Source organism: Pan troglodytes, chromosome 11 (genome assembly GCF_028858775.2).
Source record: "Pan troglodytes isolate AG18354 chromosome 11, NHGRI_mPanTro3-v2.0_pri, whole genome shotgun sequence".
NCBI lineage: Eukaryota > Metazoa > Chordata > Mammalia > Primates > Hominidae > Pan > Pan troglodytes.
This window is the reverse complement of record NC_072409.2, coordinates 47,626,161-47,642,514: the sequence shown is the minus strand read 5'-3', so window position 1 is coordinate 47,642,514 and position 16,354 is coordinate 47,626,161. Positions and strand designations below refer to the sequence as shown.

At 42.1% G+C, this 16,354-nt stretch overlaps 1 protein-coding gene across 8 annotated transcripts in view; it reads left to right on the top strand.

Annotated features, from left to right (window-relative positions):
• Positions 1 to 16,354, top strand: part of SYK (spleen associated tyrosine kinase) — a 95,037-nt gene that overhangs the window by 58,353 nt on the left and 20,330 nt on the right. For 5 of the 8 annotated variants that reach the window (XM_016961119.4, XM_063787680.1, XM_016961121.4 and 2 more), the window contains exons 4-9: positions 2,397 to 2,535; positions 4,801 to 4,879; positions 5,260 to 5,309; positions 7,379 to 7,447; positions 14,538 to 14,625; positions 15,006 to 15,183. In XM_016961119.4, coding sequence (XP_016816608.1) covers positions 2,397 to 2,535; positions 4,801 to 4,879; positions 5,260 to 5,309; positions 7,379 to 7,447; positions 14,538 to 14,625; positions 15,006 to 15,183 — 603 coding nt within the window. The remainder of the gene's footprint in view (positions 1 to 2,396; positions 2,536 to 4,800; positions 4,880 to 5,259; positions 5,310 to 7,378; positions 7,448 to 14,537; positions 14,626 to 15,005; positions 15,184 to 16,354) is intronic. The other 3 variants (XM_016961124.4, XM_063787683.1, XM_063787682.1) reach the window with 1 other exon arrangement.

Here is a 16,354-nt window from a genome sequence, read left to right as displayed (position 1 = left end):
CACAAGCAACATAGGAGGGGCCCTGCTGCTCCCCACTCTCAGTAGCACTTAGAATGATCTTTCTAACTTCCACCAGTCTGAAGAGCGTGGAATGGTACTTCCCTGGGGTCTTCATTTGTGTTTGCCAGATGCCTAATGAGGTTGATGGCATCATCTCTCAGGGCAACCTGTGCTTGTCCGTCTCAGTTTTTAACAAGAAAATGTCAATCAAGACATAGGGTAAGATGGAGTACAGCAGATTGGACATGGATTCAGAAACCAGAGTTCAGATCCCATTTATTACTACTATCTTTTTTTTTTTGTAGAAATGGTGTCTCACTCTGTTGCCCAGGCTGGAGTGCCATGGTGCTGTCTTGGCTCACTGCAGCTTTGACCTCCTGGGCTCAAGTAATCCTCCTGCCTTGGCCTCCCAAAGTGCTAGGATTACAGATGTGTGCCACTGCACCTGGTTCAGATCCCATGTATTATCTCCATGACCTTGAGGTCACAGACGTAAAAGATTAAATTATAGGAAATACTTTGGAGTGACATATTGTCACCATTCTTTCAAGGCCAACTTTTATAGGCATATGCATCCACTCTTACTGCTGTGGTATTTGGATAGCTCTCTATACCCTCAAACTATAAGCCACTGATATGTATAGAATAAACATAAATAGTCTCGCTTTATAAGATACTTTCCCTATAAAACAGACTCAGTTCTCCCTTTATATGAAAAGATTACACTGTGGTTTTTTGTTGTGTTGTGTTGTATTTAACAGTCACCAACTGCTGGCTGTAGTCGGCCATGTGGCTGTGAAAAGGGAGCTCACACCTTGGGCGCTGGCAACTCGGTTGGTTTGGGAGGAAGAGGCTGTTCTCACAGTGGGGAGGTTTCAGCACAGCCACCTGCTGAGGCCACAGAGAACCTAGATATGTGTCCTGTACCCTGGCCAGCTGCCCTGAGCTGTGGGGTGCTGTGCACGGCCAAGCACCGCTAGAAAAGACACTTATTCTGAATTTCACTCCTCCCATGCCATCGTTCAGCTTTCAAGTCTTGGGTTAGCTTTTTGAGATGAGTCTCCATGGCAAGGGACAGGAAAGCATGGCCATGTCCAGTTCTGAAGGCCATCTCAACTCTCCCTGTGGTCGTGTATCTGACCTCTTGCAACCAGAAGGAGGCATCAGAAATTTCCCCAGTACCCAGACGTCCCAAGGCAGTTGGGCATACTTGAACTCTGCACGTGGCTTAACAATTTTGGACCTCAGTTTCCTCATTTTAGAAAATGCAGGGGCCAAAGAGGCTTCCTGGGACTTCATGACTCACCCTCAGAACCTAAGATCTCATGATCCAAAGGGCTGCAGCTGTGGAGAGGGGAGAATGGGGCTGTGTGTGTGACTACAAAGCTAAACTGGGGGATTCGCACCCATTTCGTGCCTTTTCAGCCTCCACTGGGACCTCGAACTCCCCAAGTCCCACAGGTCTTCCAGGGGATCTCTCACCTCCCCATGAGTCATAAGCCTTACGTGGCATGCACTGCAGTGGGGGTGTTGTTCCCTGCCTGGCATCAGACTCCCGCGTCTCTGTTCACCAGGACCCAGGGCAGGGGGTTGTTCTGAGGGTCGCCCAGCATTACCATGAAGACAGAGCCTTGGCTGCTCAGCACGGCCAGCACAGCTCTGGTTTCACCTCTGTCTCTTCACCCCACAGTGGATGTCATTTTCTTCTCCTGGGGGTGTTACCCGACAATATCATCATTTGAAAGTGTTTGAAGTCCAGCTCTGCCTCCCTTTCCTGCAGTGGGAGAGTGGAAGTCCAGCCCTGCCTCCCTTTCCTGCAGTGGGAGCATGGGAGGGACTGAGGAAGGCCCGGGGGATGGAAGCTTCCATGTCCCTCCATCTCTGGTCCAGAAGATGGCTGGTTAAAATGCCCACCAAACACCCCCGCCCACACTCCAAGCTAGGTGGTGGAGCTGTCCATCTTGGATCTAACCCAAATGCAGGCCCTGGTGAAGAAAGGTGAGTCCACAGTGCTCCACAGATAATCAGGGCCCATGGAGCCCCTGTGCTCATCACCCTGAGAAGCGTCACTGCTACCAAGCACCAGGCTCTCCTGACCACTGCCCAGAGCTCCTGGGCCCTGCTAGAGCTTAGCCATGGTCCATTCATCACCAACCTGCTAGCATTTCCTTGTTGCAAGTTTGCCCACTGGCATCATCCCTGAGTGGTAAACCGGGCCTTCCTGGGTTGGGTAAAGCCCTTGACCCTGAGGCTCCAAACTCTGCCCTCCAGCTGCCTTGCCAGGTGACAGGCCCCAGAGAGCAGCTGCTGACCGTTCAGGCCAGGGTGCTTCCTCCCAGGGTCCCACCTGGGGACTGGCGGGCCTGGGGATGATGCAGTTCCATCCTCTCTTCTAGGATCCGAGCCAGAGACAACAATGGCTCCTACGCCCTGTGCCTGCTGCACGAAGGGAAGGTGCTGCACTATCGCATCGACAAAGACAAGACAGGGAAGCTCTCCATCCCCGAGGGAAAGAAGTTCGACACGCTCTGGCAGGTACCCAGCCTCCTCTCCCCACCTTGTGGGTAGAGTACAGGGCACGTGGGGCTTCTTGTCCCATGGACTCTTAGACATGAGAGGAACTGGACCACCCACTGCCCACAGTGTGGTCCCCAGGCCAGCAGCAGCTCTGGAGCTCATGAGAAACACACACCCGGACCACACCTGGGCCCCTGCCCCACCTGCCCATCAGACCCCACTTTCAGCCTCCAGGTGGCTTCTGTGTTTGAGAAGCTCTGGTCCAGAGGCCATCATGTGAGGTGAACGAAGTTTCCATGGCTTGTTCAGGGCCACTCAGCCCTCAGTGCCACAAGGTGATGTAAATGCAGGGCTGTGTTCAGAGTTTAACAAGACATTCTCTTTGGAGAGCTAGAAAATATTTCTTCCTAGGATATTCTAACTAGAGCCCAGAACAGCCTTTCAGACAAAGACACACAAAATAAAGGAATGGATGCCTGGGGAAGGAGGCCTAGGAACAGCCAAGCAGGACTTTGTTGGTGGTGTGACAGGCTGAATTAGACAACAAATGTCAGGTGCCCTCCTCATTGTAAATCGAGTCTCTCTCTGTGGAAACTAAGGCAATTTAGGAAGCACATCCTAAATTTAGGAAGCATACTCCCTGGGCTCCAGGCTGCTGCTTATACTGATTGCCACAGCCCTGGTCTAAAAAGTGCTTATTCCTGACCCAGCTACTAGAAAACCCTGAAACAACTCCCAATTTGGAAGTTCCTTAGGCACTAATGAGCACTAAAATAATGCTCATCACTGCTTTCCCTGAATCGCAGTGAGCACAGATTGCTTGTCTTAATTTTGCATCACAGCTACACTGGCTGATGATGAAGGAAATAGCCGTAATAGTACTTCGTGCATCATCTTCGCAGAGCATCCTATAAACTGTAGTAGGTTCAGAAACAGGGAGAAAGCCAACCGACTCTGCCACCACCCCACCGCCCCAGAGCACCAGCTACCTTGAACATGTGTGGGTGAGGGGCATAATCAGGGCGTGTTCCAATGTCCTCACCCAAGCCCAGCTGGGGCCACACATGCAGTCAATGTTGCGGAAAGGACTCAACTCAAAATCCTGTCTTTTCAAAAACTGAGACTACAGAGCCTTAGCCCCTTTAAAGCACTTAAAGTTACTACTTCCAAATGTGATTTGCTTTCTAGTGCTGTAATTGGAAAAAAAAAAATACTCCTTTTTTGAATGCTGGATATGATCATATTAAAAAATGTTAGTCACAACATTTACATTGTCTTTTGATTTTGTGGCTCATTGCCATTTGTCATCATTAACCACAGGCTTCTTTCTTTTAACGATATTGATTGGAAAGAGTATTTAACCTTTCTACACTCAAAGCCCCAAAGCGCATCAGGGAGGTGAGTAGGGAATGTGGCCTTCTGGAATGCAAAGGCACCTGGAGTCCTCTATGCCAGCTTAATGCTCCAAGGTCCCAGGCCCCATCACTTATAAACAGCCATTCATTCACCTTCTCCTGAAAGGGCATTTTATGTGTGTGGCGTTCTGTCACCATTTCAAAGGCTGAGCACTCACCATAGTGTTAAGCATCTCTAATTATTGAGAATGTCCTTCCCAAGAATCTTTACTATTTGTATTGATTCCCCTGGTAGATCATAGCATTCATCCCTAATTAAATATTCCTCATTGTATATTTTCTAGGCACTGTGTTTAGGAAACTACGTCAAAAATGCCAGCAATACGTTCCAATTTCCCATGCATGATTTCATTGATTTTTCTTGACAGCGTTCTAAGGTACTTCTGTACCCTACCCAACTCCAGGGCCCCAGTGCTATTTCACGGAGAGTTGGTGATTGCCGTAATACCCTATTTCAATATTCTTTACTGTAGACCAGGGATCTGCAAACCCACAGACCAACTCTGGCTCTCAGCCTGTTTCTGTGTAGTCCCTGAAGAGAATGGTTTGTATGCTGTTACAGGTGTTGTTTTGGATAAATAAATAAATAAACAAAGGACACAGATACGGTATGAGGCCCACAAAAGCCTAAAATACCACTTTCTGGCCCTTTACAGAAAAAATTTGCTGCCCCTAGACCAAGAGGGGGGATCCCTAGCTGTGGGCCCACTTCCCCAGCCACCCTTGTGGAGTGGACTTAAGCATATAAAAGCATTTATGTGTCTTGGGGCCACTTCAAAAGCCCAACAGTCAGTCAGTAGCTCTCAGTCACTATTTGTCTATTTCCTGACCTTGGTATTTACCACTTTCTTACTTTTTTCTCTTTCAGCTAGTCGAGCATTATTCTTATAAAGCAGATGGTTTGTTAAGAGTTCTTACTGTCCCATGTCAAAAAATCGGCACACAGGGTGAGTTCCCGAGACACTGGAGTCTCAGTGTTTGAGGTATCAGTGACAATCGGCCTCATTTTAGACTTAGCTGATTGCAGATTTGGGTTGGATGAGGACTTCTTTTTACGGGTTGATTAATAATGATATCAGAGCACTCCGATTTTGTATATCGTGAATCAAAAAATAGCCAGTTGCTTTAACTTTAAAAAAATTGTAATTTATTTGTCTTCATTGCATGCGGGAAAAAGTAAAAGAGAGTCGAAAGAAGTACCGGCAGAAAGCGTGCTCACTTCTCAAGCAGCAGCACATCCTGATCTCATTGATTGATCTGCAGTGGGGAGGGGAAGGAAGTGGTTTCCACAGATAGAGCAGTAATTGTCCATGCTCTCTCTAACCAGGAAATGTTAATTTTGGAGGCCGTCCACAACTTCCAGGTTCCCATCCTGCGGTAAGTGTCACTAGGAATACCACTGAATGAGAAGCTGTTGCATATTTCACAAATGAAAAGCATGTTTTAGCTAACAGGAGTAGTGGGCATTGATATTTTGATTGCCCTTCAAAACATACTCCGTGATGAGCTGGGATTGCTAGTGAGTGTTAGGCAGAATCAGCCTCCTATTAGTGATAAACTAACCACATTTTCTTTTCTTTTTCTCTTTTTCTTTTTTTTTTTTTTTTGGAGATGGAGTGTCTCACTCTGTCACCCTGACTGGAGTGCAGTGGTGCAATCACGGCTCACTGCAACCTCTGCCTCCCAGGTTCAAGCCATTCTCATGCCTCAGCCTCCCGAGTAGCTGGGATTACAGGTGCCTGCCATCACACCCGGCTAATTTTTGTATTTTTTAGTAGAGACGAGGTTTTGCCATTTTGGTCAGGCTGGTCTCAAATTCCTGGCCTCAAGTTATCCTCCTGCTTCGACCTCCCAAAGTGCTTGGATTACAGGCATGAGCCACCACACCCTGCCTAGCCACATTTTCTTAACTTATTGTCTAGATGAAATTATCTTGTCTAGATGAAATTCTCTTCATTTTTGGAGAATATACACAATGCAAATGAAACCCAATATTAAATCAGAAGTAGGCCTCTTGCAATATTTGAGAAATGGGAACGTATTTTTTAACTTCATCCTTGAGCCGTCTATGTTAACACACATGTGTAATTCACAGGACCCCAGCTGTCTCCTCCCTCCAGCCTGTTAGGAGGTCAGGTACAGATTTATGCTCTAAGCAGGAATTATTTTCCTGCTCTTTTCTTGGGGCTACATATGGCCTTTTTTTTTTTTTTTTTTTTTTTTTTTTTTTTTTTTTGAGACGGAGTCTCGCTCTGTTGCCCAGGCTGGAGTGCAGTGGCGCGATCTCAGCTCACTGCAAGCTCCGCCTCCCGGGTTCACGCCATTCTCCTGCCTCAGCCTCGCGAGTAGCTGGGACTACAGGCGCCCGCCACAACGCCCGGCTAATTTTTTTATATTTTTAGTAGAGATGAGGTTTCACCGTGTTAGCCAGGATGGTCTCAATCTCCTAACCTCGTGATCTGCCCACCTCGGCCTCCCAAAGTGCTGGGATTACAGGCGTGAGCCACCGCGCCCGGCCCATATGGACTTTTTATGCCCTTTAATGGCATCTGTGAAGTGTGCCCTCTGCACCTCACTTTTTGCCTGGTAACCCTTGAAAAACAAAATCTGCAGAAAGCCAAATATACATCCTGCCTCCAGTAGGGACAATTGGCTGCCCAGTAGCTGAGCCCAGGTTGAAACAAGGGAGGCTGTCCAGGGGCAGCACTTGTTATCAAATGCAGGGAATGTGAATTTGCTAAAATACCAGTGAACTTTGGGATCAAAATGTAATGCCTTTATGGAAGTGTGACTTTATTTTGCCCTTTACAGGGCTCACAGGCCTGGCAACTCTATCTTAATATTATAGGCTCGGTGAGACAGAGCCATACACCCTTCAGATGGATGGGGGCTTAGGGCTGAGAACTCTTAAAAGAATGTCAAGCCCTGTGTTTAACCATCATCACCCAATGACTACAAGAAGTTAGATATTTTGGAATAACTTTTTAATTGACTGGTAAGATACATACGGGAAAAAAAAGGCACACGCCCTATGTGTACAACTCAATTTCCACAAAATTTTCCACTGTGGAACCAGCACCCACCATGAAGAAGCAACACAACTGAGCACTCAGATCTACTTGTAGTTTCTTTTGGTGGTTTGTCTTGAGCTTGCAACTTAACAATTCCACATGAAGCATAAGCTAGTGAATGTAACAGCTGTAATTTTGTAGCCTTCAGTGGAACATATTTCCCAAATATATTTCTAGATCCTTCTTCCCAAGTGGCAGGCCCTTCCAGAAGCCTTCCCAATGATCAGCTGTTGCCTGTGGTCGATCTCATTGGCAGGGACAGGAGGGGGTTAGTGGTGCGATTATAGAAGCAAGTTTAAGTAGTATGTCATGGAAGGGATCCTGTATTTGTTTTCTGAAACATTTACTGTTCCTCTTTGCCGTTGTGGTTTCTAGACTTGGTCAGCGGGTGGAATAATCTCAAGAATCAAATCATACTCCTTCCCAAAGCCTGGCCACAGAAAGGTGCTAAAGTATCCCCTGCTTGCTGTCCAACTAAGTGGTAGGACCAACGCGCACTCAGCTCCCGCCCGTCCAGTCTGCCCTGTGTGTGCGCTGCCCCCCATCTCTTGCCACTCTGCTTCCAGGCCTCTTTGCCCTTGCTCACACCTGCTGTTCCTGGGCAGCCGCGCCCCAGGTACATCATGTGCTTTTCATGTGGGTCCTCAGTCCGTCAGCTGGAAGTCCAACAGTGTGAGCATGCTTTCTGTGCTCAAGCGTCATTTTAAAGTCGTTTCAGTTGGCGTCATCCGTCATAGCTAATTATCATGTCGGAAAATCTTTTCAAAGATGGCCCACTTACTTTTTGGTGGCCAGACTCACGTGTTGCAGTGTTCTGGTAATTGATTATGTAAGTTACGTTGTGATGGAGGGAACACCAAGGTTTTGTGAGGTGCGCTGCACAGTGAGGTCAGGCAGTGCATGGTAACTTCATTATGGCTTAGACGTCTAACACAGAACTGCAAATGTGACACGTAAAGAAGAGGTGTAATCTGAGGACTAGAAAAAACAGTTTTCTTTTTGAGGCAGTAATGTTGACATCTCATTGATTTCCATGTTTTGTTCTATTATTGGATTTTGAGGGAAAATAAAAATAAGTTCTTTTTCATGACTTTTATTTATAATGACTTATTTATTCCTTCCCCCAAAATATGTATATATAATGTGTTTGAATTGCTTTTTTTCCATTCTACTTTTATTATCAGTGGGGTAAAATTGATTCTTTTATCAGTAATTCTTTTTATTTTCATATTACTTGGTGTTTTTACCGACATTTTAGCATATAATTGAACATCCACTCATGAAATAGATTGCCTAAAGTATTTACTAGAAACAACAGAAATAAAAGACATAAAACCCCTGAGATTTTATTTAGTAATAATTTTCCAAGTTTACTCATACTCAAGAAGTTCTCAATCGTGTTGACCGTAGAACAGAAAGATTTAATGCAGTGTTTGAGAGGAAGAAAAGGTTTATTTTACACTTGAATAAAGTAACTATGTCTGTTTTTCATGTTTACCCAAGGCAAAACACCCCCACAGATTACTCACAGTGGCTAAAGAAATACCTAGAAAATAAGTTTGGTGCATCTTTAGATTACAGGAGAACATGTCAGAAAAAAGTTGAAGAAAATATCAGTGACCACCTAAAAATAAAGAAGTATATGTGTAGATAAGAACCATAACATCATCAAAAGAGAAATGAGAAACTGAGAGTAAGTAGCACTAATGCTGACACATAGATTAATAGCTTTAATATACAAAGAGATTCTAAAAATAATTAAGAAAAATATTAACTGTCTACTAGGATAATTGGCAGGGAATATCAGTAGTAGTTTATAGTAAAGCAAATATAAATAGTTCTTAAATATATGAAATGTTGTTTAACTTCATGAGAAGAGAAATGCAAGTTAAAACTATGGTGCTTAACTGTGTCCACCTATGATCCAAATTTTAAAAGCTTGATAACACTGTAGTAAAGGCATGGTAGATAAGCACTTTCACTCTCCCTTGGGGAAGTCTGAAATGATGCAATCTGTAAGAAAGGCTCTGCAATTTTATTTCTAAGTATGTACAGATATTCTTGCATTTGTGTGAAATCATGTACATGTGAAGGTGTTTTTTCCAAAATTGTATAATTGACAAAGTCTGATAATAATTTAAATGCCTATCAATGGAAAACAAATGAAATTGGTTACAGTAAAATTGCTACTATGGGAGGCAGCTGAGATCTAGAATTGTTTTCAAAATATAATTTTAAGTGTAAAAGACATTGTCCTGCACACACACACATACACATACATATATACAGAATGTGTTGATATCGTATACAGTATCCTAGAAAAATACAGAAAATGCTGGCAATGCTGGTTGCCTCTGGAGTAAGAGATGGGAATGTTAAGAAATCCCACTTTTCATTGTAAACTCTGTTGTATCTTTTTAAATTTGAACCTGTTAAGAAATTTTAATCAATTTTTTTAAAACAGAAAATTAAATAGTAGAGAGTAATTAATCTGATTAATATTGTGAAAATAGCTTTCTGGCAAAAACAAAGTTTGCTTTCTATTTAAGTTTAGAAGAACTTTAAAGTATACATTGAATTTTTTATAGAAATAAGAAACTGGAAATAAGTATTACTAATGATGACACATATATAAGGCCAAAAATATCAACAGATAATTTTTAAAAGATCAAGGTTGTATGGTTTAAGCTATAGATTAAAAATATTTTAATTGCTTATCAGAAATATTTTAGAGCTAATATGTATATTTTCACAAACAAATGGGGAACTTTCCCTTATGTAATCAGTCATGAGAAAAGAACTGTGAGAGTTATGTCAAATGTCCCATCATGTTACCTAAGAGATAAATAACTTTCATGAACTTGTTAATTTGCTCAGTGTACATAGTTGTTTTAATAATTCAGGCACAAAAAATACATGTTAGAACTTGAACTACCTGTAGCATCTAGATAGTTAATGAAAAGTATGTTTAGATTTGAAGATGATTATGAATCAGATAATTTAAATTTTTCATAAAATTACTAACAGGCTGATGCATCTTAAACTTGTCTTTAGAAATTAGTAGCTTACTGCCAAGCACAGTGGCTCATGCCTATAATCCCAGCACTTTGGGAGGCCGAGGCAGGTGGATCACTTGAGGTCAGGAGTTCAAGACTAGCCTGGCCAATATGGTGAAAACTCGTCTCTATTAAAAATACAAAAATTAGCCAGGCGTGGTGGCACACGCCTATAATCCCAGCTACTCAGGAGGCTGAAGCAGGAAAATCACTTAAGCCTGGGAAGTGGAGATTGTAGAGATCGTGCCACTGCCCTCCAGCCTGGGAGACAGAGCAAGACTGTCTCAAAAACAAAAAAAGAAAAGAAAAGAAAAGAAAAGAAAAGAAATTAGTAACATACTTATAAAATATAAACAAAATTAACTTAAGAATACAACTAGTAGTCTTTAAATGAATTAAACCCCTCCCAGTATTAGTCCTGGAATTTCTTTCTCTGCTGCTTTAAGCACAGAACCTTATCCTTCTTTTATGGAAAATAGGTGGAAATTAAACAGCAACATCCCTAAAAAGACTTCCAGGGAACTTTTCAGCTTTGCATTTCAAAGGCACATCCCCTAAGAGGATTAAACTGAAATGTGTCCCAGAATTTCCAATTAAAACCCATTTTTCATGTTTTATTCCAACACATACATTGGTGATTATAATATTTTAAAACTTACATTTAAGTACAGGGCTCAGTGGGAAGAGAAAAAAGAAAGAAACATCCTCAAGTCATACCCTGTTGCTTGGTAATGCCTTAGTAGACCAGACCCTTGAGAAAATGTGTTTTCATATAATTATAAAGGAACAGATTTTAGATCTTCACTGTAAGAGAAGAGTAATTGCAGAGGTCAAGTGTTATTTTCATGGATCTCAGAACAAAGCTAATAGTAGCCTATTCCCCAGCCAACAGTCTGCCCTCGCCTGTGGGGGTCTACTGAACCAGGGTAATTCCACCAAAAAAAGGAAACCAAACCTAGTTTATTGCAGCCAATATTTCTAAAGCCAACTGGCTCTTTTGTCACTATTATTGTGATGACTAATGACTGTATTGTCATCTGCATTACTGCTGTTGCCTAATTTGAAAATGGCCCAAGAATCTGGGAGTAAAAATTAAGATCTAGTAAATGGATGTTAGGACACTTGGCAATACTCTGGAATCAGGAAACTCTGAATGGACCTATCAGTTCCACAGACCAATAATTTTTTCCTCTTTTGTTCACTTTTGGATCACCAGCTTTTAAACATAGGCACTCAAAGAATGCTTGTCAAATACATTTTCTATTCGCAGTTAAACCTTACCAATAGGAAATCAGGGATAATAATTTATAACTGGACTTATTATTGCACAGTGATATCCTTACCTGAATTTATAAAATTTAAAGAAAAGTCACCAGTTGTTCTTTTGGAAGGTAGAAAGCAAAGGTGGCTAATGCCATCTAGCGGTGGACTGCAGGTTTGAGCCTGTTCTGAGTATTAGCAAAAATGAAGAAAGTGGAATGGTCAACATTTCATTTACACCTTGTTGCTCACTGTGCAGAACAGATGACACTTATTGATTGGGACAGAATGGCTCTCTCAAATGCAAACATAAAGAATAAAAGGTTTTTATTAAAATTAAATGTCATTACATTTTTTAAAAATAGTATTTTTACAATTTATCATTATGCCACTGTGCTCATTCTTTACAAACTCCTCAAATTTTTCTTTTTAACTGAGCATTTTCTTGTAGAGATTGTTTTGGTTATTGTTCTACTAAGTGGCATATTCACCAAGTGCTTTGGGAAAGATGAAGCATGGATTTTGCATCTTCATCTTTATCATAAAGTAACTACTGTTCTTTTAACTGACTCAATAGGAAACCTCCCATTTCTTCCACATTCTTCCAGTTGTGGCATCATTCTTTGCTCCAGTCCTGTTAGTCACCAGAAAGAGATAGGGGCAGGGAGCCCAGGGATCTGGGTAGGAGAGAGTTGATGTGGGGTTGTTGAGAGACATGAGGGTTCTTTGTGGCTTGGCTTAAAAGGCTGATAATCACATAGTGGTCTGTGTTTGGCAGCATGGAAATGAAGCCCCAAGCTTTCTTGGCTATAAACGTGGAGTTCTAATTTCCGAGGAAGATCTCCCATCTGTTTCCCTATCCATAAGCCAAGATAGACTAGGGGTGAACAACACACTGCTAGTGAGAGTATAAATTATTTGTGCCCAGGGGTTTAGATTCTCTGTGTCCATCGCTACTAATTCTTACTCATTCCTGACACCCTAGTATCCCTTTCAGCATATTTTGACAACCCCATCTCTGTTTTAAAATTCTTCCCTGCAGGATTCATATGTCAGGGAATTGGGTTCTGGTTTAATTGGAACAAGCCATTTGGAAGTCCTCCTGGTCTGGAGAACATTCTGTGAGGTAGAGAGGCTGCAACCCCAGGATAATGTCCTCAGTGGGAGGGACAGAAGGTCTTATGTCAAGAAGAGGTGATGGTCCCTCTCCTCACCAGTGATGGCTAGTCCGAGGACATCCTTTAATTCCACATCTGTTCAAGTTTTGTCTTTGGATCTCAGAATGTGCCTGCCTGCAGGGAAAATCAAAGGAGTTGAAATGGCAGTAAATATTAACCTTGAAAGAGACTTTAAAAAAAATAAAACTATTTTCAGCCTAGAATTGGTTGCGGGAGAGAACTGGGCAAAAGAGGAGGATGGAAAGCCTAGGGGATCACCCAGTTTCTGTCAGGACAGTTTTCCAGAGGCAGGATAATTATATTATAAATCAGAAGTGAAACCACAGCACAGTCCTGTAATCATATGTAAATGTTTAAAAGAAATAGATTGTCATTTGGAATTATTCATTCTTATTTCTCTTCATCAGCATAAAGGCTTGAGAGAGAGCTAATTTTTAAAGCACATTAGATTATACTTCACATCTCCTAGTTTTTAGAAGTGATTTTCATTCATTCACCCGTCCATTCATTCATGTGTTTGTTCAACACATTTTTATTGAGCGCCCTTGTGGACGTGGCACAGTTCCGAGTGCAGTGAATAAATGTCTCCCCCTCCTTGAGCTTATATTCTATTTTTATTTTTGATGTATCATAGTTACTTCTGTTAATCAGTTCAGTAGAAGTGCTGAGATACTCTGTGACAAAACGGATCCCATCGACATCATTTTTACAAATAAGACCAGATGTCCTTTAGCCTTGTCAACAGGCTTGGGCCATGGTGAACAATGTCTGCCTCTGAAGTGCTCAGCAGACCGTGTGAAAGAAGAAGGTCCGGGTGTTTGGAAACAATGGCTGAGTGGCGGTAGTGGTGCATTGTGACCTCATTATTCTGCTTTTGGTTTCTCGCCTTGTAATATGAATAAGGCACATGAGGATTTAGTGTGTGTCATAAGATAAGTGACTGTCACGTTAAGCTTAATGTCTCTGTTTCTTTAACTTTCTCCAAAATCTGGCAGTATCTCATTTCTTTGTGGCCAGTGTTTGGGCACTGAAAAGGTCAATCGATACATAGAATTGCGACTCAACTCACACTGAAAAAGAAAAAAAGCATCTGAATCATGGTTCTCCTGTGAATTAAATTTAGTAGCAAGAATCTTGTTTTAATTTGGAAGAAAGGGTGGGTCAGGAAAACTCAAGATAGAGACTTTCAAAAGGGAAAGTCCTTAGGATAATGAGTAGATTTTCCCCCCAGTTGTTTCATGATATAAACTGATGTGGACCAAATAAATAATAGGGAAGGTTGCTGTTAACAGGCTGCATAACTTTGTCTCAGATATGCCTCTATTACCTGCTGTGGGCATTAGGAAGAATTGCCTTCCTTCAGCTGCACAAAGAGGAGCCCGTCTCACAGGGGTACTGATTTCCAGCATTAGCTGTGGCAGCTGGAGCATTGCTGGCCTAGGTGGCAGCAACTGGCCTTCCCTTAGGACCTGTAGTCACTGACCAGTGCCACCCTCTGCCATCCACCCCAATGCTGTTGCATCTCCACCGAAGATAAAGACTTGGGTGGAGACTTGGAAAACATACGTGCGTTGGAGTTGGGAAGTAGGTAGGAGCAGCTGATGAGTACTAATTTTCCTCTTTAAATAATGTCCATGTAATATGAAATTGAAGAGCACAAGTTAAAGAAGGAAAATGCTTCCAAGGCAAACATGCAAATCATCAGCGATCTTTGGTAGGTGGGAATAGGATGTGCAAGGGGGTGAGTGGGGAAGCAGCTCTATCTAGGCCAGTAGAGTTGACTCTCACCACACCCTCTGAACACCTCACAGGGTCCCTTGAGTTGTAGCAGCACAAGCTTGCTTTAGCCCTTGCAAGATCCAAATAATTGCCCGAAGAATGAGATCAGCCTTATTTTCTTCCCTGTTTTTCGTAATTCTTTCCTGTGTCTTTCCTGCAAAAGTTAAACTGTGATTATTGGAAAATAAAAATAATTATGCAGATCAACTTAACAGTTTTGTGGATGAAGAAAAACAACCTGTTGTCCTTTATGTACTTTAGTCCTCCCCTGCCCAAGGGAACCGGCAAGAGAGTACTGTGTCATTCAATCCGTATGAGCCAGAACTTGCACCCTGGGCTGCAGAAAAAGGTGAGACTTCCTTTCATTCAAGGGACATTCACAGAGCAAAGCGCATGGTCACTTGTAAGTTTGTAGAGTTGGTTCACGAATCCACACCACGTCCGTGATTGCAATACAGCCACAGTTAGCCATGGAAACACTCACATCTAGTGGCAGGCAGCAGGCACCACATGCCCATGAGCAGTGGTGGTGCTATTGAATGAAATGGTCTTTCCCACCTCCCTCACCCAGCGACGTTGGAAATGTCCCTGCCACTCTTCAGAATTTCTCATCCCTTGCAACATTGATGCTACTCTGAGTTCATATTCCCATGAAGATCATGTTCTTGGAAGGATGAATCCTGGTGTGGGGTCCAGCCCCAGGTCGTATGTTTCTTGACTGCATTGCAGGCCCCCAGAGGGAAGCCCTACCCATGGACACAGAGGTGTACGAGAGCCCCTACGCGGACCCCGAGGAGATCAGGCCCAAGGAGGTTTACCTGGACCGAAAGCTGCTGACGCTGGAAGACAAAGAACTGGGCTCTGGTAATTTTGGAACTGTGAAAAAGGGCTACTACCAAATGAAAAAGTAAGTTGCTATGTTCCACCAGTCTCACCCTCACATGAGCTCAGGTTCTAGACACGACTGAAAATAACAAAATGTAACCTGGCATGACTAAACCCTTTTTTTATTAATGCTACCATTCTTGTTAATTTCTGGTATATTATAATAAAAGCGTCCATTACATTTAATGGCAAAAACTGCAATTACTTTTGCACCAACCTAATAGTACATGCACCTTATGGAAAATTAGGAAATAGAAACAAGCAGAAACATAAGAAAATAAAAACATCAAATTGGCATGGTGGCTCATGCCTGTAATCTTAGCAATTTGGGAGGCTGGGATAGGAGGATTGTTTGAGGCCTGGAGCTTGAGACCAGCCTGGGCAACATAGCAAGACCCTGTCTCTACAAAATAAATAAATACATAAATAAATAAATAAAACATAAAAATTAGCCAGACATAGTAGTGCACACATATACTTCCAGCTGCTCAAGAGGCCAAGAAGTCAAGGCTGCAGTGAGCCATGATTGCACCACTGCACTCTAGCCTGGGTAACAAAGCAAGGCCCTGTTTCAAAAAACAAAACAAAAAAAAGAAAAGAAAAGAAGAATATCATATTTGTATAATACCATCCCAACACTACTACTGTTAACTAAACATTACTACTGTTAACTTAATCTTATTGTATATATTTTTAGATCTTTATTTGTACACATAGATATTATTTAATTAAAACAAAATCATTCCATTATAGCAATAGTTTTTACATTTATTTTCTTTAATTTTATAGTTACATCTCATTTTTCTTACATGAAAATTGTTGATTCCAAATATGATTAGTATAATTATTTATTGGCTTTATCCTATGATTTCAGATAACAATACATATTATACAACAGTAAAAATTGCTAAATTTCGAAAATATCTTTGTATTTCTTTTGGTCTTTAGAAGGTACCCAACATAGAATGTACAAGTAAAACTACTGGTTTCTAAAGTCCTTTGAAATACACCCTCTGTTTGAATTGGTATGATACTAATATGAATGTGGTTAGATTTAGTAGCTTCATGGTATTTCAAATGTAAGGGATTTTTGTAAAAAAAAAATTCGTGAGTAGGTAATTTTTATGATTCAAGGGTTAAAAATATCGACAAAAATATACACAGACATGCGTGCTTTCTGGCCGGGTGCCGTG